This window comes from Sphaerodactylus townsendi, linkage group LG01 (assembly GCF_021028975.2).
Source record: "Sphaerodactylus townsendi isolate TG3544 linkage group LG01, MPM_Stown_v2.3, whole genome shotgun sequence".
Classification (NCBI taxonomy): Eukaryota; Metazoa; Chordata; class Lepidosauria; order Squamata; family Sphaerodactylidae; genus Sphaerodactylus; species Sphaerodactylus townsendi.
In genome coordinates this window covers 188,994,935-189,019,723 of record NC_059425.1, presented here as the reverse complement: position 1 = coordinate 189,019,723, position 24,789 = coordinate 188,994,935, and the positions used below count along the sequence as shown (strand labels likewise).

At 44.6% G+C, this 24,789-nt stretch overlaps 1 protein-coding gene across 6 annotated transcripts in view; it reads left to right on the top strand.

Moving 5' to 3' along the window:
* Positions 1-24,789, top strand: part of EHBP1 (EH domain binding protein 1) — a 453,701-nt gene that overhangs the window by 379,083 nt on the left and 49,829 nt on the right. For all 6 annotated transcript variants that reach the window (XM_048501846.1, XM_048501837.1, XM_048501820.1 and 3 more), the window contains 4 exons: positions 7,219-7,346; positions 10,426-10,564; positions 10,738-10,844; positions 14,698-14,821. In XM_048501846.1, the coding sequence (XP_048357803.1) occupies positions 7,219-7,346; positions 10,426-10,564; positions 10,738-10,844; positions 14,698-14,821 (498 nt within the window). The remainder of the gene's footprint in view (positions 1-7,218; positions 7,347-10,425; positions 10,565-10,737; positions 10,845-14,697; positions 14,822-24,789) is intronic.

Genomic DNA, 24,789 nt, shown 5'->3' with positions numbered 1-24,789 from the left:
AGCACTTTGCAATAAATAAGTGGGTTTCAGGTTGCAGTTTGGGCACTCAGCCTCAAAAAGGTTCACCATCACTGCAATAGGGTTTTCAAGGCAAGGTAGATCTTCAGAGAATGGCCTTCCTCTGCATAGCAATTCTGGACTTCCTTGATTATCTCCCGTCCAGGTACTAATCAGGACTGATCAGCGTCAGAGATCTGATGAGATCGGGCTAGCCTGGGCCATGCAGGTCAGGACTTCCTTAGTTTAGTTCTGTATTATTTTACAAAGATATGTATTTATTTTGGAAGTTTTCTCTTACCTTCCAGTTGGGTGGAGGGCTTGTCTGTCAAAATCAGGAGGCCTGGCCCACAGCAACAGGGCAGCCTCCCCAAAATCCCAGAACTGGGAGGGAGGGGACAACCTAGAGCAGGGGTCTTCAAACTATGGCCCTCCAGATGTTCATGGACTACATTTCCCATCAGCCCCTGCCAGCATGGCCAAGTGGTAGGACTCATGGGAATTGTAGTCTATGAACATCTGGAGGGCCATAGTTTGAAGACCCCTGACCTAGAGAGAGAGGACAACCAGAAGATCCTGCTATGCTGAATGTAGAGGCTTAACAAGCATGTCTGGGAAGCCCCAGTCCTTTAAGCTTGTGGGTCCCAGTTTGTGAAGGGATTGATTGGTGAAAGCCATCTTCTTGGTTTGAACCTGGAAGCAAATAGGTAACAAGTGTCGTGTTTTTATAAGACTTATATTCAGAGCGACTCTTCAAAAATGTCTTATGAACTCCTCAACTTATGAACTTCTCAACAGCCCCATTTAAGGTCATGTCAAGTGCCATCAAGTCTCCGCTGACCTATGGCAACCCAAGAGGGTTTTCAAGGCAAGAGACCTTCAGAGAATGGCCTTCCTCTGCATAGCAGTCCTGGACTTCCTTGGTGATCTCCCATCCAAGTAGTAATCTGGTCACTGTTGAGAAGACTCTTTGCCCCTACCACCTTTACCTCCAAAGGGGGCAGGATGCTCTCTCTTAAGTACTCAGGACTGAAGTCGTTATGAACATCCCTCAGGGGATGGGGCGGTATACAAATGTAATTATAAATAAAATAAAATAAATAAAGAAACATACCGTATATACTCATGTATAAGTCGAAATTTTCAGCACATTTTTAATGCTGAAAAAGCTCCCCTCGACTTATTTGCGGGTCATTAAATTTTTTGTGTGTTTTTACTTTGCCGGCCAGCAGGGGGCGCGGTTTTTATGCTGGAGGCACCACAATTTCAGGGTACCCTCAGAAGACTCTCCTGATGATCCCAGCCAAGTTTGGTAAAGTTTGGTTCAGGGGGGTCCAAAGTTATGGATCCCCAAAGGAGGTGCCCCCATTCCCCATTATTTTCAATGGGAGCGATTAGTAGATGGGGCTACCCTTTTGAGGGTCCATAACTTTGGACCCTCTGAACCAAACTTCACCAAACCTGGCTGGTCTCATCAGGAGAGTCTCTTTATGATACCAGCCAGGTTTGGTGAAGTTTGGGTCAGGGGATCCAAAGTTATTGACCCCCAAAGGAGATGCCCCATCCCCCATTGTTTACAATGGAAGCTAATAGTAGATTTTTCATTTCTGATAATATCCCTCTTAAAATCTAAGTTGGGTTACATTTGGGCATACGGATGATGATGAGGAATCCAGTTTTGAAGGATTTTAACTCTTGTGTTTTAGCTTGGTTGCTGGTTGAGCTAAGGTTTTTGTACTTTTAAAGTTATTGTTGATACCATATTGTTCTTGTTGACCCTCTTTTCCACTTACAGAGCCAGTTTACTGTTTTCCGTTGAAATAAATATTCAAAAACATTTAACCTACTGATGCCTCAATTGATGCTGCATTTCCCACCCTCGACTTATACGCGAGACAATAAGTTTTCCCAGTTTTTTGTGGTAAAATTAGGTGCCTTGACTTATATGCGGGTCGACTTATACACGAGTATATACTGGGGTAGGTTTTTCCGTTCAATATGTTACACATCAGTACAGGTGAGCTGCATAAAATTAGTCTGCTTTTCTTTCCATCATTCCAATATGGAATTTGACTGCATTTATAATGTCTGCAATGACTCCAGCTTTGGCAATAATGAAAATCTTATAGCGGTGCTGCCGAGGTACAGCCGATTTATGGCGACCCCATAGGATTTCCAAGGCAAGAAACTTTCGGACGTAATTTGCGTTCGCTTATCACACCCCCAGACTTCCTTGGTGGTCTTAGTCTTCCAAGATCTTACGAGATTGAGTTAGCCGTGGCCATCTAAGTCTGGGCACTGGAAGTCTTTTAGTGTATTCATAAAGCTGGGAGTGGATTTCTGCTTGTACGAGCACTCCAGGTGAGGTTGCAGCTGTACTTGTGCTTGTTTTGATCAAGGATTGAGAGTAAAGGCAAAAAATTTGTAGGAGAGGGGGTGACCATTTAAAGCTTTGATTCAGTATGGACATTTTAAAAGAATATGAATAAGGCAAGGTAGAAAGGTATGGTGTAATAATGTAGAGGATTCTCACCCTTCTCACCCTTCTCTTTGCATCCTCAGAGTCAATTAATGACTTCAGATTCAGCAGAAGCCGTGTTGTTATCAAGTAAAACTGTTATTTGCATTTCTGTTCCAAATTAGAACTGCAAGCCGCGGTTTGAACCTGGTTTGCAGTCCTAGCTTGGTGGGGAATCGCCAGCCATAGTTTTCTGCGTCTGGTGTAATGGCTCAAGAAGCTCTGCTTGAATGTGAGAAGCAGATACATAAATCCCAGCGCATGACAGGAGAAGGGAATACCAGAGCCGAGCCCTTATTCCTGTGGCACCAAACCATAGTTTAGCATTATGTGTGAACCAAGCAAATGTCTTAGTACTGATCGTTGGGAAGTGAAGTCAGTTATGAAGGACGATGTGTCTCTTTTGAGGGAGCAATATTGTAGTAACAGGATGCCGGTTTCCCAGGCAGATAAACCAGTACAAATTTCTGCCACTTCTAGTTATATTTTACTTGTCTGCTGATTTTATTAAAGAAAACAAGACTGCAAGATTGGTCTCATTGCGGCTACACCTTTAAATTATCCTTTCCAGGTACTGGTTCTCTTAGATTTACTCCTCTAGTCTAATGTGAGCCATATCTATGGGAACACAGTATATTTGTTGAAACAGTGGACTGTTTCAACAAATGGAAGGATTTCTGTCCACAGCACACAAATTTCCTCTCCTGTTGCAGCCCAAAATACCCCCAAAATACTTCTTCTGGGGGGACAGCCCCCCCCCCCCAGACAGTTTGGTATCAGCAGGAGGAGAGAAAAATCACACCTTGGAAGAAGAAATCTTCTTAGGAGCAGCAGTGGCGTAGGAGGTTAAGAGCTCATGTATCTAATCTGGAGGAACCGGGTTTGATTCCCCGCTCTGCCGCCTGAGCTGTGGAGGCTTATCTGGGGAATTCAGATTAGCCTGTACACTCCCACACACGCCAGCTGGGTGACCTTGGGCTAGTCACAGCTTCTCAGAGCTCTCTCAGCCCCACCCGCCTCACAGGGTATTTGTTGTGAAAGGGGAAGGGCAAGGAGATTGTCAGCCCCTTTGAGTCTCCTATAGGAGAGAAAGGGGGATATAAATCCAAACTCCTCCTCCTCCTCTCATCTTCTTCTTCTTCTTCTTCTTCTTCTTCTTCTTCTTCTTCTTCTTCTTCTTCTTCTTCTTCTTCTTCTTCTTCTTCTTCTTCTGGGTCCAAGCCACACTCTGCTCAGCAATATTTATTGTGTGATTTTGAAATGGATATGCTGCCAACTCGCCAAGCAATATTTGTGGGCAATTGAAACAGTATAGCAAAGTTATGCCCTGCAAGTAATCAATTAAGGTTGCATTCGCTGAATAATGAAAGTACAAGTGTTCTAATTAGAATTTTCTTGGACGTTAATCCGAGCAGTTTGCTGACTTATGAAGAGTGTGGTCCTAAGCATGGTTAATTGGAATGAAGTCCCACCGAATTCCGTAAGACTTAATTTCAGCTAATTGTAGTTATCCCTTCCACATCGCCAGGGTCAGGGGCACAGTGCCCCCACAATCTGGAAATTAAAAAAAAAATTGGCCCTCTCTTCATACCGGAGAATAAGTCTGATTTTTTTTATTTTTCTTTTGTTCTACCTTTTAAAAAGAAATGGTGTATATTTATGATATTAAAAGATAAAACATGCTGATATTGTGCAACACTGTGCCAAGGTTTTATGCATTTCCGAATTTCTAAACTTCTCCTGTGTCATCTGCTAGCCTTCGTGTTGTCTTAGGCTTCTGCAAAACTCCCCCAACATTTCAGTTTAATTTCTTATGCTGACCCCATGATATATCAAAATCGTGGTGGGGAAAGTCACAATGTGGAAGCAGGGGTGTACCGCCCAGGGGAATGGGGAGGTCAAATGACCCCGGGCGCACTGGTGGGGTGTGTATAATTGCCCCCCCACCCCTCCTCCCCCGCGGTGCCTGGGGGTCATTTGACCCCCCACCCGTCCCCTTGGGCAGTATGCGCCGCCCATCCAAGCCGTCTCCTTCCCTCCTCAGGCCCTCGGAGGCAGACGCAGTTTAGATGGGCACCATGGTGGCAGGCCACCTCTTGGGCCGCCCACCACGGTGCCCTACCCTCCTGCCTCCCTGCAAGACGGCTTCTTCCCTCCCCAGGACCTGGGGAGGGCAGAAGGCAGCCTGCAGGGAGGCAGGGGGGGCAGCTTGGACAGGTCCTGCGGAGCCCAGGAGCCAGCCTGCCACTGTGGTGCCTGTCCAAGCTGCCCCCACCCCCAAGCCCCACCCCCAAGAATGGTGGGATGTGGGGCCAGGGGGCGCCTGGAGCAGGTGTTGTCCCCGGGTGCCATTTCCCCCCGTTACGCCTCTGTGTGGAAGAAATAACTATATTTAGCATCGAATGGTAAGTATGTATGAAGCATACTGTACAGGAGAACCTTTATTGTCCAATCAGGTTTGTGCAATTAATCAGTCTTGAATAAAGTTCCTAAAAAAGACTTTCCAGTGGAATTAATATGGTCTGCAGTAGAACAACTAGATTCAAGTCTAACAGTACCTTAGGGAGCATCAAGATTTTTGGGGCATGAACTTTTGAGAGTCAAAGCTGACCTTGTCCAGGGAATCAGACAAAGGAAGCTTTAACTCTCAAAAGCTTGTTTCTCGGAAATATTGTTTGTCTCTAAGGTGCTTCTGGACTCAGGAGCAGCAGTGGCGTAGGAGGTTAAGAGCTCGTGTATCTAATCTGGAGGAACCGGGTTTGATTCCCAGCTCTGCCACCTGAGCTGTGGAGGCTTATCTGGGGAATTCAGATTAGCCTGTACACTCCCACACATGCCAGCTGGGTGACCTTGGGCTAGTCACAGCTTCTCGGAGCTCTCTCAGCCCCACCTACCTCACAGGGTGTTTGTTGTGAGGGGGGAAGGGCAAGGAGATTGTAAGCCCCTTTGAGTCTCCTGCAGGAGAGAAAGGGGGGGTATAAATCCAAACTCTTCTTCTTCAAGTCTAGCTGTTTTATACCTAAGTATGCCTTTTCTTGAAGTCACTATAGGCTCCATCTTTCAAATACTCTAGTTGAAGGAACTGAAGCAGATGGGAATGGAGAAGTGGGCTCAAGAGTAAACACCTAAGATATATAGGGGCTTTTGATTTTTATTTATTAAACCTTTTATACTCGAGGCTCTAGGCTGCTTAAAAGCAATAATGAAAACACTGCAAGTGAGAAACCAAATAAAATGACCAGAAGAAGAAAATTAGTTCAGATTTATACCTCCCCATTCTCTCCTATAAGAAGACTCAAAGGGAAGCAGTGTAGGTAACCCTGTTAAGCGCTGTTAAGCCCTACTGATTTTCATGGGAAGAACGAACACATGATCCTTTACCTGGGAGTAAGCTCGGTTGCTGGCAATGGGGCTTGCTTCTGAGTAAACCCTCCTAGGGTTGTGATTCACCCATTCAAAGCGCTGCACAGTTGCTTCAAAGCAAAGCCACCAACTACCACCAAGCTTGCTCCCAAGTAACATGCGCCTTGGAGCCAACTGTTTTTTCTAAACTGAAACCTCAGTGTTCAGGTTAAATTGCCATGTTGGCACTTTGTGATAAATAAGCGGGTTTGGGGTTGCAGTTTGGGAACTCGGTCTCGAGAAGGTTCGTCATCACAGCTTTAGAAAGTTGTGCTCCAGGCCATGAAGGGCTTCAAAAGTCATAACCAGCACCCTGAATTGAACTAGAAAACAAACTGGCAGCCAGTTTAGGTGTTCAGAGATGGGCAAGACATGGTCCCCTCCACTATGTTTTGTGATTTTACTGTCCAAGTCACATCTGACTTGCTGTCCAAGTGACTTTGTGACCAAGTCCAAGTGACTTGCTATCCAAGTCACATGGCAGTGTTGTGGGGTTTTCAAGGCAGGAGACGTTCAGAGGTGATTTGCCATTTCCTGTTTCTTCATGGGCTGCAGAGTTCTGAGAGAACCGTGACTGGCCCAAGGTTGCCTACCGTGTTTCCCCGAAAATAAGACAGTGTCTTATATTAATTTTTGCTCCCAAAGATGCGCTATGTCTTATTTTCAGGGGATGTCTTATTTTTCTGTGTTCTGTTCGTCGGGCATGCTTCCAAACAAAACCTTTGCTACGTCTTACTTTCAGGGGATGTCTTATATTTCGCACTTCAGCAAAACCTCTACTACGTCTTATTTTCAGGGGATGTCTTATATTCGGGGAAACAGGGTAGCAAGCGTCATGCAGAGCAGTAGGGACTGAAACCTGGTTCTCCAGATTCTCCACTTCTCTTCACCCCTACACCATTCTGGCTCTCCCCATCAGCTGAGCCCTGACAGTTATGGGGCTGCTCCATTCTAAACCAGCTGACGTTTCCAGGTTATCTTCAAGGGCAGCCCAAGAGGAGCATGTTACAGTAGCCCAGCCATGAAGTGACAGAACCATGGATCAACACGGCCAGATAAGCCAAGTCTACGGAAGGAGGGACTTGATGAGAGGTTCTCACAGATACAAGGCGCTTTTGGCCACTGCTGGACAAATGAGGAATGCTCCTCATATTCCAAGCAATGAGTTCCAGTTTCATCTCAGCTGTCCAGTTTTAAGATTTTAAGTAGAGCAATGCAAATTTAATCTCTGTTAAATTGATATGTTGACTCTGCCTCCAAACGCATCTCACTCTGCTGTCTTGTGGTCTTTGCTTATGTAGCTGACCAGAATAGCAAGTTGGTGGATTTGAAGCTGAAGAAGCTCACAGAAGCTCAGCCCCAGGTGGCAAATTCTGTCCCTGGCACCGCTCCAAAGTCGGTTATTGATAGCCCAGACCAGGAGTTTAAGGTAAGTTTGGCTAAAGTAGAAGTCTCAGTATTTGAGTCTTGTGGATTCAGAATTGTACTTCACAGTGAAGAAAAACTTTTCTGCTAGTCCTTCCATGTCAAAATCCCTGTGATTATCGGTGGCTGCGCAGTATCAGATATACACAATCCTAAGATTTGTCAGCGTTCTGATGAATGTCATTTCTTTTAGGGTGGGTCTTTCATGGTTCAGCAAGTAACTGCTCCCATTGAACACTGTGTTAAGAATTCCATCAAGACCCTTGCTTTTTCCTGAACCTCAGAATTTATGGAGGAATAGGGAGTCAAAATAGCTATCCAGCTCCCAGGGAAAAGAACAGTAAATCATGCATCTACGTTAAGAGCGGACTGGGCCTTCTTTCCAGCTATCTCTCTGGCTTTCCTCCACTGGAACCAAAGTACTTCATAAACCCACATGTGGGTGTATCTGATTTTGATGGAAAGAAATGATAGGTCCATGGTGGCGAACCTTTGGCACTCCAGATGTTATGGACTACAATTCCCATCAGCCCCTTCCAGCATGGCCAATTGGCCATGCTGGAAGGGGCTGATGGGAATTGTAGTCCATAACATCTGGAGTGCCAAAGGTTCGCCATCACTGTATAGGCGATACGTTTGCATATTGTTTCAGAGGGTAGCCATCTTTGCCTGTAGTAGTACAGCTTGGTTTGAGTCCAGTAGCAGAGACCTATGTGATTTTTAAGGTACGAGCATCCAGGACTCAAAGCTGCCTTCATGATGAAGGTAGTTTTGACATTCAGAAGTCTCTGAAATGCCGCTGGACTCAATTCTAGCTATTTGTGCTTCATATTTCCTATGTACATTCTGGTCGTTTCCCCACTTACCATCTGCTGCTCGCTACTCTCGCCAAGTAGCGCGGGGTCCCGCGGCACTCCCCACTACAGGGGCGGTGACAAAGCAGCGTGGCAGCGCTACCACTCTTAGCCCCCTCAGCACGTGTCATTCCTGGCTCCTCAAACAGCCTTTTATTCGCGAAGTGGGTAAGGGGAAGCCGAGTTGAAATGGCAGCGCTGAGAGTAAGCGCAGCAAAGAGGCGATTCGATGGTAAGTGGGGGAGGCCCTGTTATGTGCCTGCACAATTGTGTAATGCATACTAGAGTTGGGCGTTTTGTTCTGTTGCTTTCTCAGACAACGTACACATCGATTCCCCTTATACATATTAGTGCCTCTTATCAGTTTATGCGTCTTATCCGATTATTGCCCGCATGATCCCATACCCTTTACTCCTAAGTGAAAAAGGTTTTCAGTGACTTAAGGGCAGTTCGACTTGGTGTATAACTTTTCACCCACCTGCAGACCGGGGGTGTGCGCACTTGCTGACTGAAAGGATTTCCTTCCCCCAGATACGGGGATGCTTTGAAGTTCCCAAAACAATGTCTTTCATTGCTTCCCCCCCTCCCCCCCCCCCCATTACACTGTCGGTTCCGATAAATTGGTGATGAAAGTGTGTGGCAGCAGTGTGGGACTTTCAGTCTCTATCTTTGAACAAAGAAAAGCCTGGATCGAGACTGATTTTTTTTTTTTTTGCGTTCAATTTAGCTGCAGTGGATTTAATGCAAAATGAAGCCAGCCCGAAATAATACAATGGATTGAAAAGGCTAACTGAATTAGTGGGCTTAGAGGAATACATTTGTAAAGTGGCAGAAGTCCCTAGTCTTAAAAAGGCTTCTTAAAATGGGATTTGCTGGCTAATCGCACTGATATTTTAGCATGATGCCAGGCCTAAAAAATTAGCCGTGTTTGTTTATTTTGGTAAAGACCTCCCTTTCGACTGTCAGACGGCTGCTGTATGAACAGCGAGCAGCTCTCCTTCCTCACAAAAGCCAGAATCATAGCAGCTTATTCGCTGGCAGTTCCAGAGCGAATGATGTGTTAAAAGAAATAAAAAGTTCATAAACGGCACGCCGTTAGGTCAATTTGATGCCAGTCGATGTGACAACAAAAAGTGGCACTTCTCTTTTTAAAATATACTCTTTTTTTTAATTAATGGGGAGTTTCTTTTTTTTTTAACACTTCAACAAAGAGGAGCCAGTAGACCCAACCGGTTATTTTGTGAGTGGAGTAATAAATAATATGTGGGGGTCCATCTGTTCTCTTAGAGCTTTGAGCCTCGAGTTGGATTTGTGTTTTTTTAATAAAATACAGTTTACACGTTTATAAATGAGGCATTCTGTGTTTGTGGAAAAAGGATAAACTGTTACCTCCCTGGAGGATTCTGCATCCCAGGCCTCCTTGGGGCTAGAGAATAGGCCATCGGAGAACACCCTCATTACCAATTGTCTCGATTCAGGGGAAGGGCAAAGTCTTGGTAGCTTTTGATAACCAGTTTGAGCATTCAGCGGGCTTAGCTATTAGTCATGCATCTTAGCCTTTCCCTATTTACTTTCAAAACACTTAATAAAAATAATAATAGATTAGGTATAAAATGAAATATTTGTTTGGTACACAGCACCTCGGTATCTGCAATTTCCACACACTGTGGTGGTTCAGTCTTCTGGGATATTTCATGTTGATAGACCCATTTGAATTTTGTTACCAGTATTAACATAGGAAGACGCTCTGGAAGACGGGCAATTGTCGTTTCCTTGGCCGTAAAGGGCTTACTTACAAATCTGGATTCGGAAAGTTATAGCTGATGAAACGTAGTTCATTGAGGTAGTATTATAATCCCGCCTTTTATCCTTCATCCAGCATTAGTGGTTTATCTCAATGGGCATAAAATCAGAAATGAGTTATTCTTGTCATCCAAGCCTGTGGGCCCATTCAGAAGGACAGCCAGTGTGTGGAACAGAGGAAAAGCCACAGTACTTTTGCAACTGATAAATCGTGATCCTGGGTATATACACAGCTGCGTACCACATTTGGTGGCCCAAAAGTTCTTTTCTGGGTCCTGATTATCTTTTTTTTTTAATTTGACAAAACGAGTAATCGGAGTCTTTCTCCGCATAAAAACTCTCCTACTGAACTATATCTTTCCAACTTCACATTTATACACAAAAGAAGTTTATGTGAGGTTTTTTATTATTTTTTCCCCCCGGCAGAACGAGACGGAAGACCATCGTGCCGAGCGACTACAAAAAGCAACAGAACGTTTTAGAAATCCTGTTATGTTCAGCAAGGACTCCACGGTCAGAAAAACTCAGCTCCAGTCATTCAGCCAGTTTGTTGAAAACAGACCAGGTGGGTGAAAAATGTTGTAAAAAGCAAATTCACCACCACCACCGCCACCATCTTATGATTTAATAACATTTAACAATAAATATATTAAAACCGGATAATCTGAGTCCACGTTTCAATACACAAATATCAAGTATTATAATAATTTTACATGTCTTTCCTTCCTTTTTTTCCAGAGATGAAAAGGCAGAGATCAATACAGGAAGATACAAAGAGAGCAAATGAGGAGAAGGCAGCGATAACTGAAACTCAGAGGAAGCCATCAGAAGATGAAGTGCTTAATGTATATTAATTTTTTGTCTGGTTTCATGATTGCTGATAATTCTCAACTGTATGTGGAAATAGTGCCTTTTATTTGTTAAAATGAGATGTTAGCTTCCCTTAGATGTCAATCTCCAGCGCATTCAAAGCGGAGTGAGAGGGCCGCGCTGTTGAATTAGTCTGCGGCGTAGTGATAATTGTCAGATAAAAAAAAATGAATTTTTCAGAGTTCCACAGCTCCCAGCTTCCTTGAGACATTTCCATCAGGGCCCTTCCCATAAAGAGATTCCAGTATTGATCTACCGGGAGGATTTTAATTATTACAATAGCAGATACCGCAGAGTTGCAGTTAGAGGGAAGAGTCACATGAGACCTGCTAGAATTTCTCAGCCAACCCATTTTGTTGGCTTGGGTTAATGGGTGTTCAACCTTTCCATTATCCAGATCAGCCGTGAATTACTAGCTGAATGATGTTTGCATTAATATAATATATATGGTAATTTCTTCACTTAATTAACGGGGAGGTTCAGCTCAGTAGGGGTATGGGCTGATCATGTGTAAAATTGATTTGTGAGGGAAATATTTGATAGACCGCAGGGGGAAAGCTGTTTTTGATGGACAGCTGCAGGACAGAAGCAGAAAGAACAAGTTTTAACCTGATTGTGGATGCGTTCTCCCCCTTTTTTTTATTTTGTCTGGGGGCACAACAAAGGTGTGTGTGTGTGTGTGTGTGTGTGTTTCCTTCAGAATGGATATTTGTTGTTGTTCACTATTTTTCTAAACACTGGTTGTTGTTTTTGCTGAGGCAACTCCACGCCATCTAGAGAATGGTAATGCACTATCTCTAGATCCGTGGTGGCAAACCTTTGGCACTCCAGATGTTATGGTCAATTGGCCATGCTGGCAGGGGCTGATGGGAATTGTAGTCCATAACATCTGGAGTGCCAAAGGTTCGCCACCACGGCTCTAGACTATATACCCTGTTTTCCCGAATATAAGACATCCCCGGAAAATAAGACGTAGTAGAGGTCTTGCTGAAGTGCGAAATATAAGGCATCCCCCAAAAGTAAGGCGGCAATTTTGTTTGGGAAGCATGCCTGACGAACAGGAGAAATACAGAAATATAAGACATCCCCTGAAAATAAGACATAGCGCATCTTTGGGAGCAAAAATTAATATAAGACACTGTCTTATATTCGGGGAAACACGGTAGCTGCTACATGTTTTTAACCAGTGATAACTTCTTCTTTTTTGCATTATTTAAGAACAGTTGTGCTTTAATAGAGCCGAAGAGGCCTCCCTCGGCAAGTTCACAATATTTATGCAAATCGTATCCGTGAACTCCAGGGAAGTTTCATCCTGACGCAGCATTTCTTTTAATCCAATAGGATTTTGTGCGGGCCCGAGAGCTGGCGCAGGCAAAGTATCCTGTGAACAGCAAAGAATTATAGTTGCCTTTCTCTGATTATTCTTTTCATTACTACTGTCAGTGTTTACCCCTACCCCTTTGGTGTTTCCCTCATGCCCTTCAGATGCTGCAAGATCTATTTATTCTTGGTTTTTGTACGCATGTAAGGACCAAGCAAGTAAAATAAGCTCCCCTTTAGAGCTAGTTTTCTGCATGTTCCTTGGAGGAGGGGCGCGCCTCCACAAATTTCCATGCCCATCCGTCATTGGTTGTGCGAGAAGCAGGGACTGCCCTATCAGCTTTTACTTAATCTCCATTTTCAGTAATAAATCCATGCCGTTGATGCACTCAGCCACTATTCAAAGGGAGAAATCACTCTGTGTTGCTATCTGTGGGTGACTGTCTTGTCCGGCAACAAGCATGGATCAGTGATATCATAACATTCATCCTTTTTCCCAAAAGATAATTTCTGTACATACATCCAGAGATGCTGGTGGTTGTTGTTTTTAAAAGTGCCAATACTCATATATAAGGTTGTGCACATTTCTACCAGTACTCACCTCACGACTTTGGAGTTCTTAGAACATAGGTGTCAAACTCGCAGCCCTCCAGATGTTATGGACTACAGTCCCCCTCATCCCCTGCCAGCTGGCAGGGGATGAGGGGGACTGTAGTCCATAACATCTGGAGGGCCGCAAGTTTGACATCTGTGGCTTAGAAAAAAGGTAGCCAGTGCTCTGTACCACAGGCACCATCGCAAAAAGCCCTGAATATACCCCTTTGCGATAGACGGCGGAGTTCCCCAAACAGGCATCTCAGTCTTAACCTTCTGTTGAGTAGTCTTGATGAAGGTTCTGAAGAGGTCTATTGCTGACTTCGGAGGAATGCCAGGCGGACATTTTTGTGACACTTTGCGTCAGTGGTGGGATCCAAAAATTTTAGTAACAGGTTCCCATGGTGGTGGGATTCAAACTGTGGCGTAGCGCCAATGGGGCTGGACTGGGGCATGGCCGGGCATTCTGGGGGCGGGGCATTCCTGGGGGGCTGTGGCCAGGATGCAGCCGCTGCGCCGGTCCTTGGGCGGGAAACGAATGCACGCAGGCGCAGGCTGCCACGCACGCCGGTGCACCTCCCGCTAGACTGCTTCAAGTTCTGCGCGCTACTGCTGAGAGGAGGGGCGTAACTAAGGCAAAAAGCACGTGGCAAAATCACCAATTCGTAACCCCCTCTCGGCACACACAAATCATTAATAACCTACTCTTGGGAACCTGTGAGAACCTGCTGGATCCCACCTCTGCTTTGCCTCCAGTTCCCATTCTGAACTAGAGCGGAGCTTCTGTTCCCAACACACAGGAGTTCAGTGCATTCTGAAGTCCAGTGTTTTCCTAAGACAAATTGTTTATCTAAGACAAATTGTTTTCCTAAGACAAATTAAAGCAAATTGTTCTCTCCTTGCGAAGCTGAAAGAAATCTGGCGGTAATCTAGAGTGGGAAACAGGGTTTGGGTAGCTTGAATCAGTGTGTTTGCCCTAATGTAAATGCACAGGAGGAGGATTTGGAAGGTGGACTGTGTACCTGCCTGGCCTTCAGGATAACATGAATATTCTGTAACACTTCAGTTGCCTTTCCCTCAATTTTTCATTCAAGGTTTAGGTAACTTATCGTAGAGTTGGAAAGAAAACTTAAACGTTGTATATGTGGGATGAACCAAAACCAGAGCATCCAGCTTGCAGACATTTATTGGGGGGGAGGGGAGGGGCGCACCTGAGAATCTGTGTAAATTTGTCATCACTTGTCAGGATAAGAATTTTAAACAACAGTAATTAGCAACGCTGAGGCCAAACTGGAGGGAAATTGCCGTAGGGAGAACCTGAAGGAGTTATTTTTGTCGTTGCCATTGCAGAGTGTCAACATTTGAAATTACAGAAATAGTAAATCCCCCTCCCCCCAAAAAATAAGAGGGCTATTCAGGGAACCTGGGGCTGTTAGATCCTGGACATCTTCATTTTTACCCATTCTCAGTAGATTCCTGTTTCCTATCTTTATCAAAACACAGTGTCTTAAAGCTGGAGGTGTAGAAATGAATAACGCGTGTGGGGTCTTCTCCTTTGTAGTGGGAAAAGCGGCTCCGTTAAGTTAGTGAACTAAGCTCTGAATGCACTATATTTGGACTCCTCCCTGAGCCTGCAGCAGAATACACAGGGAAATTCTGCAGGCTTTTTACAAAGTCAGAAAAGCAGCTCCAACCCATAGAGCCAGCCTACAAGGAGCAATATTTTAGCATATACCTCTCAATGAAATCTGGCAAAGCGGGGGGGGGGGGGGGATTTATGAATTGTGAGTGTTTCCCTCTTTTGGTAGTGAGCGTGATATTTAGGTAAGTGCCCTCCTAAGTGTTTCCGGCGAGGAAAAAAATGCAACTTAACAAGGTGATGTATTTTCTTCCTTGTTTGTTCTCTTTTAACAGAAAGGGTTCAAAGACACCAGTCAGTATGTTGTGGGAGAATTGGCAGCACTAGAGAATGAGCAGAAGCAAATTGACACCCGTGCCGCGCTGGTGGAGAAGCGCCTTCGCTATCTCATGGACACAGGTACGGTGCCCAATTACACTGTAAACAGTTTTGGCAAATTGAGCGTTCACAAACTCTTATAGAGTTTTGGAAGTGTGAATCTTTGAAGCTTGAATGTTCAGCAAAACTGCCTTGGAAATAAAAAGGCTGCGATTTGCAGCCACCTCTCTGGGCCCCGGCGATAAGAGTGCCTTCATGGGAAGTGATAACTCGCCCTGATACCGTGTGAGCCAGCACTATTGAACAGTGTGCTCATCCATGCAGAGTTGGAATACACATCTGTGCTTCATTGATATGCCACTGCTAAAAAAAAGAGAGAGAGAGAGAGAGAGAAGAGAGAGAGTAAGATCTCTACTGTTCTACCGATTCAGTGGGGGGGAAAAAGATTTGGCCAGCTAAAGCCATGTACCACATGAAACAGAGCACGGTACATGCGGAAGGCTCCGCTGACTAGATCACTGAAATTTTAGAATACTGTCTGGTTACTGATGCTCCACAATTATTTTTTTTTTCAAGAGGGCAGGTTGGTAGGGAGTTGTTTTTTTTTTTTACAGTGTGTAATACTTTGTGCTTCTGGTCCTGTCAAAAAGGATTAAAGCATAGAGCTGGATTGTGCAGGCTGCGCTGTTGCGGTGAGATCCAAACCCACGGTCAATCTCAGACTGGTTTTGTTTTTAATAATTTCCGTCGCCGAAAAATACCGGGCTGCGATTCACCAACATTATCTCGTGCTCCGAAACGGCGCTCTGATCAAGCAAAAATTAAACAGTGTTCAGTGGAAACAAATGTGTTTGTCTCGTGCTATACATCTCTGCGAAGCGAATGTCACCCCAGGCTAATATCACCGCAGCCTTAAAAGACTGACTTTACACTGGAAAGCCATAAATTACTAATGTTAACTAAAAATCTCAGCAGATGCTGTTATTAATTTACACCGTGTAGAGGTTCAAGGTATTATGTCAAGTACATTAAATCACGTAGAATGATGAGAGGGAAGGCAGCATATGCTCATGCCGTATGTGTGTGGAGGGTGTATGTGTTTTGTTTTCTAGTAAATTACCCTAGCCAACTCCTGTTTGTCTTTTTTCCTGAGATATGGGACAAAAAAGCCATATATGACATGGATGTGAAATAGATTTCGAGGAAACTGTATGGGCTCTGTTTCAATTCACGCAAGTCTGAAATGTCAGCTCTTATCGATTCTTTTCTAAGCGTAGATGTAGCCACATGTGTGTGTTTGAGTGTGTGTGTTTCCTGACTTTTTCCTTGCTTTGCCTACTACTGTTAAATAGCAGAATTAAAAGAGTGATTTTTTTTTGCAATAGGTAGATACATAAGATGGTTGTCAGAGGCTAATGTCATACACAGACTGTTATGTGGTAGAATTGGTTGATATCCTGTCTGAGAAGGGAGGCTTGATTTAATGGTCTTTGAACATTCTGAAATTCAGCAGCCAATAAGGCCGTTGTCAACTTTTCATAAGAGCACAAGGGGGACATCTCTTAGCTCTATTAAAAGTCCTTCTGCAACATTATGCCGGCAGCAAACCACATTTGAGGTCGGTGTTCTCTTTTTGAAGAATGTGATCTCTCCAGATGTCATAAAGCAGAGGATTTCATGTACTGTATCCATTTTTCGGTCAATATCCTATTTGTCTTCATATTGGGATCTCGCTGGTAATACCCACCATCACTTATATAGAAAGTAGCACTAGAAAAACAGCTGATGTGTGGGTAACTCTTTGATAGGATGGGGCCGCCTTTGGAGGGAGGGAGGGAGGGAGGGGCAGACCAATTTCACTTCTATGGGTCTGTTAAAATTGTTGTCCAGTCTATTCCGGTAGACCAAGATGCAGGCAGCCAACAGATGCCCTATCACCCAAACATGATTAGTTGCCATCTGATCAAACCCGGTCATCCTTTCCTGCAAATGATTTCCAGCTGCCAGATTTGTGGAATTTATTGCATCTTCCTGTTCCTCTTAGAATCTAAACTGGAATCTTCAAACCTTATGACACCTCTTTACGCAGAGGTGACCTCAGTTTTGTCTGCACCTTATATATTTATGGCATGGACCTTCATTCAGAAGCTTGTAACAGGATATCAAAAGGAAGACAAGGGCCCCTTCCGCACATGCAGAATATTGCACTTTCAATCCACTTTCACAATTGTTTGCAAGTGGATTTTGCTATTTTGCAAAGTGGATTGAACGTGCATTATTCTACACGTGCAGAAGGGGCCAAAGACATTGCAGTTAACTGCTAGTTAACATAACACATGAGTAATACAAGATTTTTTAGCATGTATCTACACAGAAGCTTCCACACTGTTAGCACGAACTCCAGAAGGTCGAAGACGGGACACACCACACAACTGGGTGAAAAATCAGGAAGTACTTTTTAAAACTTGGACTTAAATGTGTGAATCCTGTCAAGCAAGGGGCTCAGCTTGCATTTCACCCCTTTGGTATGTCATGTGGAGTCTGCATTGGCCGGTCACGTTGGTGAGAATGCGCTTGGAGCCAGACCGTTCCCTGAGCACTGGCCAGAATGCAGGAGAGGCCAATTCATGGCGCCCCCACCGGCAGGGCATTCTGGACAGATGAACAGAGGTGGCTGGCCGTTGCCTTGCTCCACATAGCAACCACAGTCTTCCTTGGTGGTCTCTCATCCAATGACCTACCATGGCCAGCCTGCTTAACTACCGAGCCCTGACAAGCTCAGACCAACCTGGGCTAAGCAAGCAACTTGCTGGGGGAGTCCAGAATGAGCTGGAATGAGTGGGATCCAGGCCTCTCAGGCTTCGTGATTGTGGGTGAATCCTCTGTGGCCAAAACATTGCTGGGCCAACTAACCCCTCACCCTCCTTTCCAGACCTCCGACGCGTGCCCAAGTTATAGAGCGACGAGTACACAGATGCTTGTTTGTGCTGTTTATTTACATTTATTTATTTTAACCAATTCTATCCTGCCTTATCACCTTGGACTCTTAAGCGACTATCTGATGTCTGACATGGCAACTTTGTCTGACATGACAACTGTCACTCTAGCCTGAAGCAACCAGTTGGGTCTAACGTTCAGAAATTCACCTTTGCCTTAGAGACACTTGGCTCCTGTGTGTTGAATGTCTGGACACCCGTTGAAGAAAGCAATCTAGAACCGTGGTTTCCAACGGGGGTACGTGTACCAACCCTCAGTGGTACACACCAGAGCGTTTGGGGGTATGTGAAAAAAATTACATAATGGGTTTGCTAATATAGGGGTACAATTTTAGGGAAATCGGTTGCCAAGGGGTACATGAGTGAAAAAAAGATTTAGAATTGATGGTCTAGAAAAGGAAGAAAGGACATTTTCTGCAATGAGTCACTTGCCAATGATGTGATTATGATGCCAGAGGTTCGTCTCTTGGAGAGCCAGCGTGGTGTAGTGGTTAAGAGCAGGTGGATTCTATTCGCCACTCCTCCACCAACAGAGGTGGAGGAGGTGGAGATAAGCAGAGGCTTGTCTGGTGAACCAGATGTGTTTCCGCACCCCTACATTCCTGCTGGGTGACCTTGGACTAGTCACAGTTCTTTGGAACTCTCTCAGCCCCACCTACCTCACAAGGTGTCTGTTGTGGGGAGAGGAAGGCAAAGGAGCTTGTAAGCCACCTTGAGTCTCCTTACTGGAGAGAAGGGTGGGGTATAAATCCAAACTCTTCTTGTTGTTGTTCTTGTGATGACACTCCAGCTTCTCAAACCATCCTTGAGCTACTGCTTCAGAGGGGCAGTGGACTTATTTGAATGGTCCTCCTCAGAGATTTATGGACCCTATTGATTTCCAGGTGGCTCAGGGTCGTCTCCCCTGTGTCTGTGAAACCCTTTGTAGCTTTATGGAATGAGGGGTTGGCTGGGGCCAGAAAGAGGGTCACTTCTTGGCATCCTGTCCCATGCTCTGGTAGTCCATCAGCTCCATGGTTTGCCTGGGAGCCGAAGAATATGAAGGAGATTGGAAGGGGACTAGACTAGAGCAACATTGAATGAAGACTTCGGATAAATCAGATAGAGCATGCCATGGAGACGATCTTTAAGCCTGTGCGTTGGGTCTGATCCTGGCAACGAAGCCTTTTTTCTTCACCAACGTTGTGTCAACTCAATCTTTTCCAGCTCAGTTGCTTAAAATGACTCCATACCACCAAAGCCGGGTCCTATCAGTGATGTTAATTCAATTCCCATCCGTGAGGTTTCTGTGAGGGATTCTGCTGGTCAAACGTCTCTCGTCTTTTGCCACTTGGAGGCCAGTTTTAGAGTAGAGCCAATATCTTAGGTTTCTGTAGCCCCTGTTCGTCCGTAGTTATGAGTAGTTATGAGTAGAGTCTTGCCAGTGGATGCTGACGGGGTCCTTAGTCCTGTGAAAGCTGCCACTGGCATTCTTGATATGTGTCCATCCAGGCTTCTAAAATCATGTCAAGTAAAAGTAGTAAACTCATCAGTTAAAATCGTTAATGCCTCACTTGCTCAGGGGGCTCTCAAAAGAACAAGCCAGCTGGATCAGACCAGAGTCCATCTAGTCCAGCACTCTGCTACTCACAGTGGCCCACCAGGTGCCTTTGGGAGCTCACATGCAGGAGGTGAAAGCAATGGCCTTCTGCAGCTGCTGTTCCCGAGCACCTGGTCTGCTAAGGCATTTGCAGTCTCAGATCAAGAAGGATCAAGTTTGTTAGCAGAGATCGACTTACTTACTTACTTACTTACTTACTTACTTACTTACTTACTTACTTACTTACTTACTTACTTACTTACTTACTTACTTATTTTATTAAATTTCTATACCGCCCTTCCCCGAAGGGCTCAGGGCGGTGTCCATCATACATATAAACAATTAAAATCCAATTCACCCCCAATCCCAGTTAAAACCATATACAAATTATAAAATTCAAAGTTGAGATGGCGATTAAAATTGTTTCCCCTTCCCCATTCCTACCCTCCACAGGAGGCCAGTTTTTCCACAGAAGTGAGATGTTATCCCGGCTGGCCATAAATCTGCCCAAGCCCCTTTTAAAGCTATCCAGGTTAGTAGCTATCACCACCTCCTGTGGCAGCATATTCCAAACACCAATCACACGTTGCGTGAAGAAGTGTTTCCTTTTATTAATCCTAAATCTTCCCCCCAGCATTTTTAATGTATGCCCTCTGGTTCTAGTATTGTGAGAAAGAGAGAAAAATTTCTCTCTGTCAACTTCAATCTTATTTATTTATTTATTTATTCGATTTATTTATTTATTTATTCGATTTATAGGCCGCCTTACCCCCCCTCAGACATTTCCTCTCCAAACTAAAGAGTCTCTCTAGAATCTAGACCTTTGAAGGAAGCAGTTAATAGAACTTTTATTTCATTGGCTAAGGATGAGATGCTAGTTATGGAACTATCTCCAGTGTAGCTTTTTGGGGGACGGTGGTAGAGCATATAATGGTGAAGCAGCTCCAGGGGTTCCTGGGTGAGGCATCTGCCTTTGACCCATTTCGATCCTGATTCAAGGCCGGGTTTGGAACCAAGTTGAATTTAGTTGCTCTGGTGGATGATCTCCATTTAAAGTTGAACGGCGAACAGTCTTCCTTGTTGAAACTGTTGAATCTGTGAGCAGCCTTTGACACTGTTGACCACTCCGTTCTTATTCATCAGTTGAAATATGGAGTTGGTGCTCAGGACGTAGCCCTTCGGTGATTTGTCTGATAAGACACAAAGCCCCTTTATGCATACAGTGCTTACCCTGCAACCATCAGTTTCTCAGTAGGTTTTCCCCTCATTTCTTTTTGTTTAAATCGAATTCTTTTGCTGTGAAGTTTTCTCATCTGAACCAATCCACCATTTTACCCAACCGTTCTCTCTGTGGAACCTCCAGATGGGGAGGTTGCTGTCCATTGCCTTTTGTGTGTGTGTCGTCTTGAATCTAGCGTTATTTTGCTAGACCACATAGACCTCACTGGTCTATTGTTCCAGCTAGAGTCATGTATATTTCAGGTTGAGTTCACCAGCCTATTGCTCCAGCGCTAGATCGACAGTGTTAAAAAAATGTTTTAAGAAAGCTCTTCTGATCACTCTGAATTGCTGCCCCCAAAAGTGGGAGGAACTGTGGTGGGGGAGGTGGGGAAGAGCGAGAAAACCCAATGCAAGCCAAACTCATGGTGTCTCCTTTCACGTTCCCTGCGAACTGAGAGGAAAAGTTTGGGAAATCGCAGAGATTCTCTGATGTGAGGCGTGGGTGAATTCTGGAGAGGGGAACATATGCATTACAGAGAATCCAACCTGAAGGGAATGTATGCTCAGTGTGAAGTGGACCACAACTGCCTAAATGGCCAATGAGTTTCCACTGGGAGAGTTTTCCTGTGGAATACCAAGGGGTTCCATTCTTTCATCCATTGTTTTCAATATTCATACAAAGCTGCTGCATGAGTTCATCCAGAGTTTCAAGATTGGATGCAGACGATACCCTGCTCTGTATTTCAGTATCCATGCATCCAGATGCATCGATCATGGCTCTGAATGGATTCTTTACAGCCGTGGTCAGGTTACTAAAACAGAACAAGCTGAATCCAGCTAGGACAGAAGTGATCTAGGTGGAAAGACTGTTGCTTTAATAGGATTGGATCCACTTGTCTTGAATAGAGTGGAGCTTGCTTTTTATTTATTTATTTATTTATTTATTTATTTATTATTTTATTTCTAAACCGCCCTCCCCCTAGGGGCCCAGGGCGGGGAACAACAATGATAAAAACAGCTTAAAACGTAACACAAAACTGATTAGCAGCAATAAAACCCGGAACAGTACAGCGTCAGATGGCGTTCCACCCTCCCTACCATTATGCCCACGGGAGGCCAGATGAAATGGTAGCAATGTATTTTAACCAGGCTGGCCAAATGCCTGGCGGAACAGGTCCGTCTTACAGGCCCTGCGGAAACTCTGCAGGTCCCGCAGGGCCCTGATCTCCCTTGGAAGCCTCTTCCACCAGGTAGGGGCCAGGGCTGTAAAAGCCCTAGCCCTTGTAGAGGCCAGTCTGATAGCTTTAGAGCCAGGGATCACCAGGAGGTCCTCCTCTGATGAACGGAGGGGCCTAAGGGGGCGATATGGGGAGAGGCGGTCTCATAGCTATGCAGGTTCAAGGCCATGAATGGCTTTGAAGGTCAAGACCAACACTTTAAACATGACCCGGAACTCAATCATCAGCCAGTGCAGATGGTATAGGACCGGAGTAATCCGGTCCCTGCTAGATGCTCCTGTAAGAAGCCTGGCTGCTGCATTCTGTACGAGTTTCAATTTCCGGATCAAGGCTAAAGGCAAGCCCACATAGAGCAAGTTACAGTAATCTAGCCTGGAGGTGGCTCAAGTAAGAGACTTGTGTGGATTTCAGTTCGTATTCTGAGGTTTGTATCATAGGGTATACTTCTGAAATCCTTAAACCAGGGGCTCCTGACATGGTGGCAGCTGACACCTTTCCTGGTATTTGCCAAGCGTTTTAGAAAGTTTGTAGGGTCAGGGGGTTATTGCCCAGCAAGGCTTTTGATTGGCCTCTAGAGATCTAATTTTCTGCCTAATATTAAAATTGTATATGTACTGCTATAGATGTTGCCATTGGTGTTAGGAATATGCTAGAGTTGTCCCAGTTACTCAGCATAACCATGTTCCACACCTGGTAGTCCTCCATAATGGAAGACCCCCACATATCTGCTAAGAACATGGTATCTGCACACTTTTTGAAACTACAGTATAGCTACTGTTTCAATAAGCCAAGCAGAGTTTTCCATTCATTTGAAGACTGAAAATCTCCATTGTTGTCAAATTCTTGTGAACAGAGAGGTGGCGGCTGCCACTTCTAAAGGGGGGGGGGGGCAGTAGCCATGCATATTTAGTTTCAATTGAATATCAGAGGAAAGAGTTAAGCAATAACACTTCTTTGAACGGTGTTAAAATTGGCAGTAATTAAAATTACAGGTGACCGATTTGCTGGTGGTGTTGATCATTTTCATTTACGAGGAGCAACTGACTCGGCATGCTTATGTTTCAAGGACTGGGAATCTTTGTATATCGTAGATTCCTCTTCTCCAGGAAAGAACATCTCATCTTAGTTCAGTTGGGGGTGAAATTGTATCTTCATCAATAGTATATTAGTCAACTGAAGTTGTAGTTTGTTCATCATTTAAAATATATTTTAGTCGGCGGGGATTTTGTTTTCTTTTTAATCTGTGGTGCAGAATCGAACAGATACATTTGTTTGCTCTTAAATGTCTTTCATGACTCTGGTTTACTCATCTATTTTTCTTTTTCATTCCTGATTGAAGATGGACTTTCCTTTATAACACTAGCTTTTCCTTACTAAATTTTAAACGACTTCCTAATTCCATCTCCTTACCACAACGGTATCAAGGTTTTGATAATATAAGCCAGTTACCCACTGCCGGCATTCCCCAGTTTCGCCCCCGTTCTGGTGCGAAAAGTGACACCAGAAGTGCTCTCACTTTCCCCAGGGAAAGTGAGAAGCATGCACAGGGCAAGAGGAAATGCGTTGGGACAAGAAATCTTGCCCCAATGTGCCTCCTCTCTTGACACGCCACAAACAGGAAGGCGTCGTGACAAAATTTGAACGGGGCCACTTGGCACACCACCTGTATTGCTTAATAAACCCTGCTCAAAGGAGAGCCATGATGCTCGCCAGGCTTAATGTTATGCCTTCTGCCTTGTTACATGGCAGATTTAATAAGCAAGAAAAGGCTAAAAGATTGTGCCCATGTAATGATGGCTCAGTTGAATCTCTGGCCCACCAATTACTACACTGTGTCAGATTCAAGGAAATCAGATCCAAGTATGTGAATCTTACTCCTTTACATTTACCCCATCTCCCCGATTTGATTAGATTACACTACTTGTTGGACAATCCTGATCCTTCTCTCTGTATGATAGTGGCAGACTTCCTCCTGGAAATTACTAAATGCCAGTAGATTTCCTTCGACCTAACATTTATTTCCTGTATTGTATATGCTTTTTAATCCGTTTTTATTATTGTTGTACCGTTGTCTATGCCAATAAAGGCTTGCTAGGCTAGGCTAGGGACAAAATTTCTAGCCCCAGTTCTCTTCCTGTCCCATCGCGTGCCTCAGTTCTGGTGGTAATTGGCCATAGAAAGGTATCTAAGCAGCTCCCGTTGATTTGCCAGTTGCAGCTCTGGTTGATTTGCCAGTTGCTCCCCTTCCGGAATAAGAGGGATGCGGCATCAAGGCTGAAATCTGGAACACACCCTACATAGATCTGTCTATGAAGAATGCTTGGGAGCTGCAACTTTGCCGCAACGTGGCATCCAGGCTGTTGGTGAACAGGCCCCTGACGCCATGTTATTACAATTTTGTATCATTTACGTGGGTTGCCCCTTAGTTTCCAGATCCAATTGCAATCTGATTAAGACCATTAAAATGCCAAACAGTCCAGGGCCACAGAATTGTGGGTTCCCCCCCCCCCCATGTGGACCAGCCTGGACTTTTAGGTCCACATCACAGGTCCATTTCTGTGTGTACCCGCCTCCAAAGCATGGTGGATGAACATGAGAAAAGCCACTTCAATGAAAGTATAACTCGTACTTTCAGATTAGTCACGCTTCTACTAAAAATATGTCTGTCTTGTTCTGGATTAAGCTTCAGCTTGTTAATGTTAGAACATGTCTACTCCCCACACACACACACACACACACACACACACACACACACACACACACACACACACACACACACACACACACACTTTTTAGCAGTATATGAGTGTCTGGCCTAGGTCTTGAGTTTAAAGGCTTCATCCTCATTTTGTAGCCTTTTCCGCTAAAACAAAAATGTCTGCTTGCTAGAAAAGTATGCACTGGCTACTAGTCCACATATCAAGGACTGCCTGCTGCCGTTTAATCCTGCTGTACCCTGTGATCTTCTGCATCACCCCTCAGTCGTTGCAAGATGGTTAGCCATAGCAAACAGGG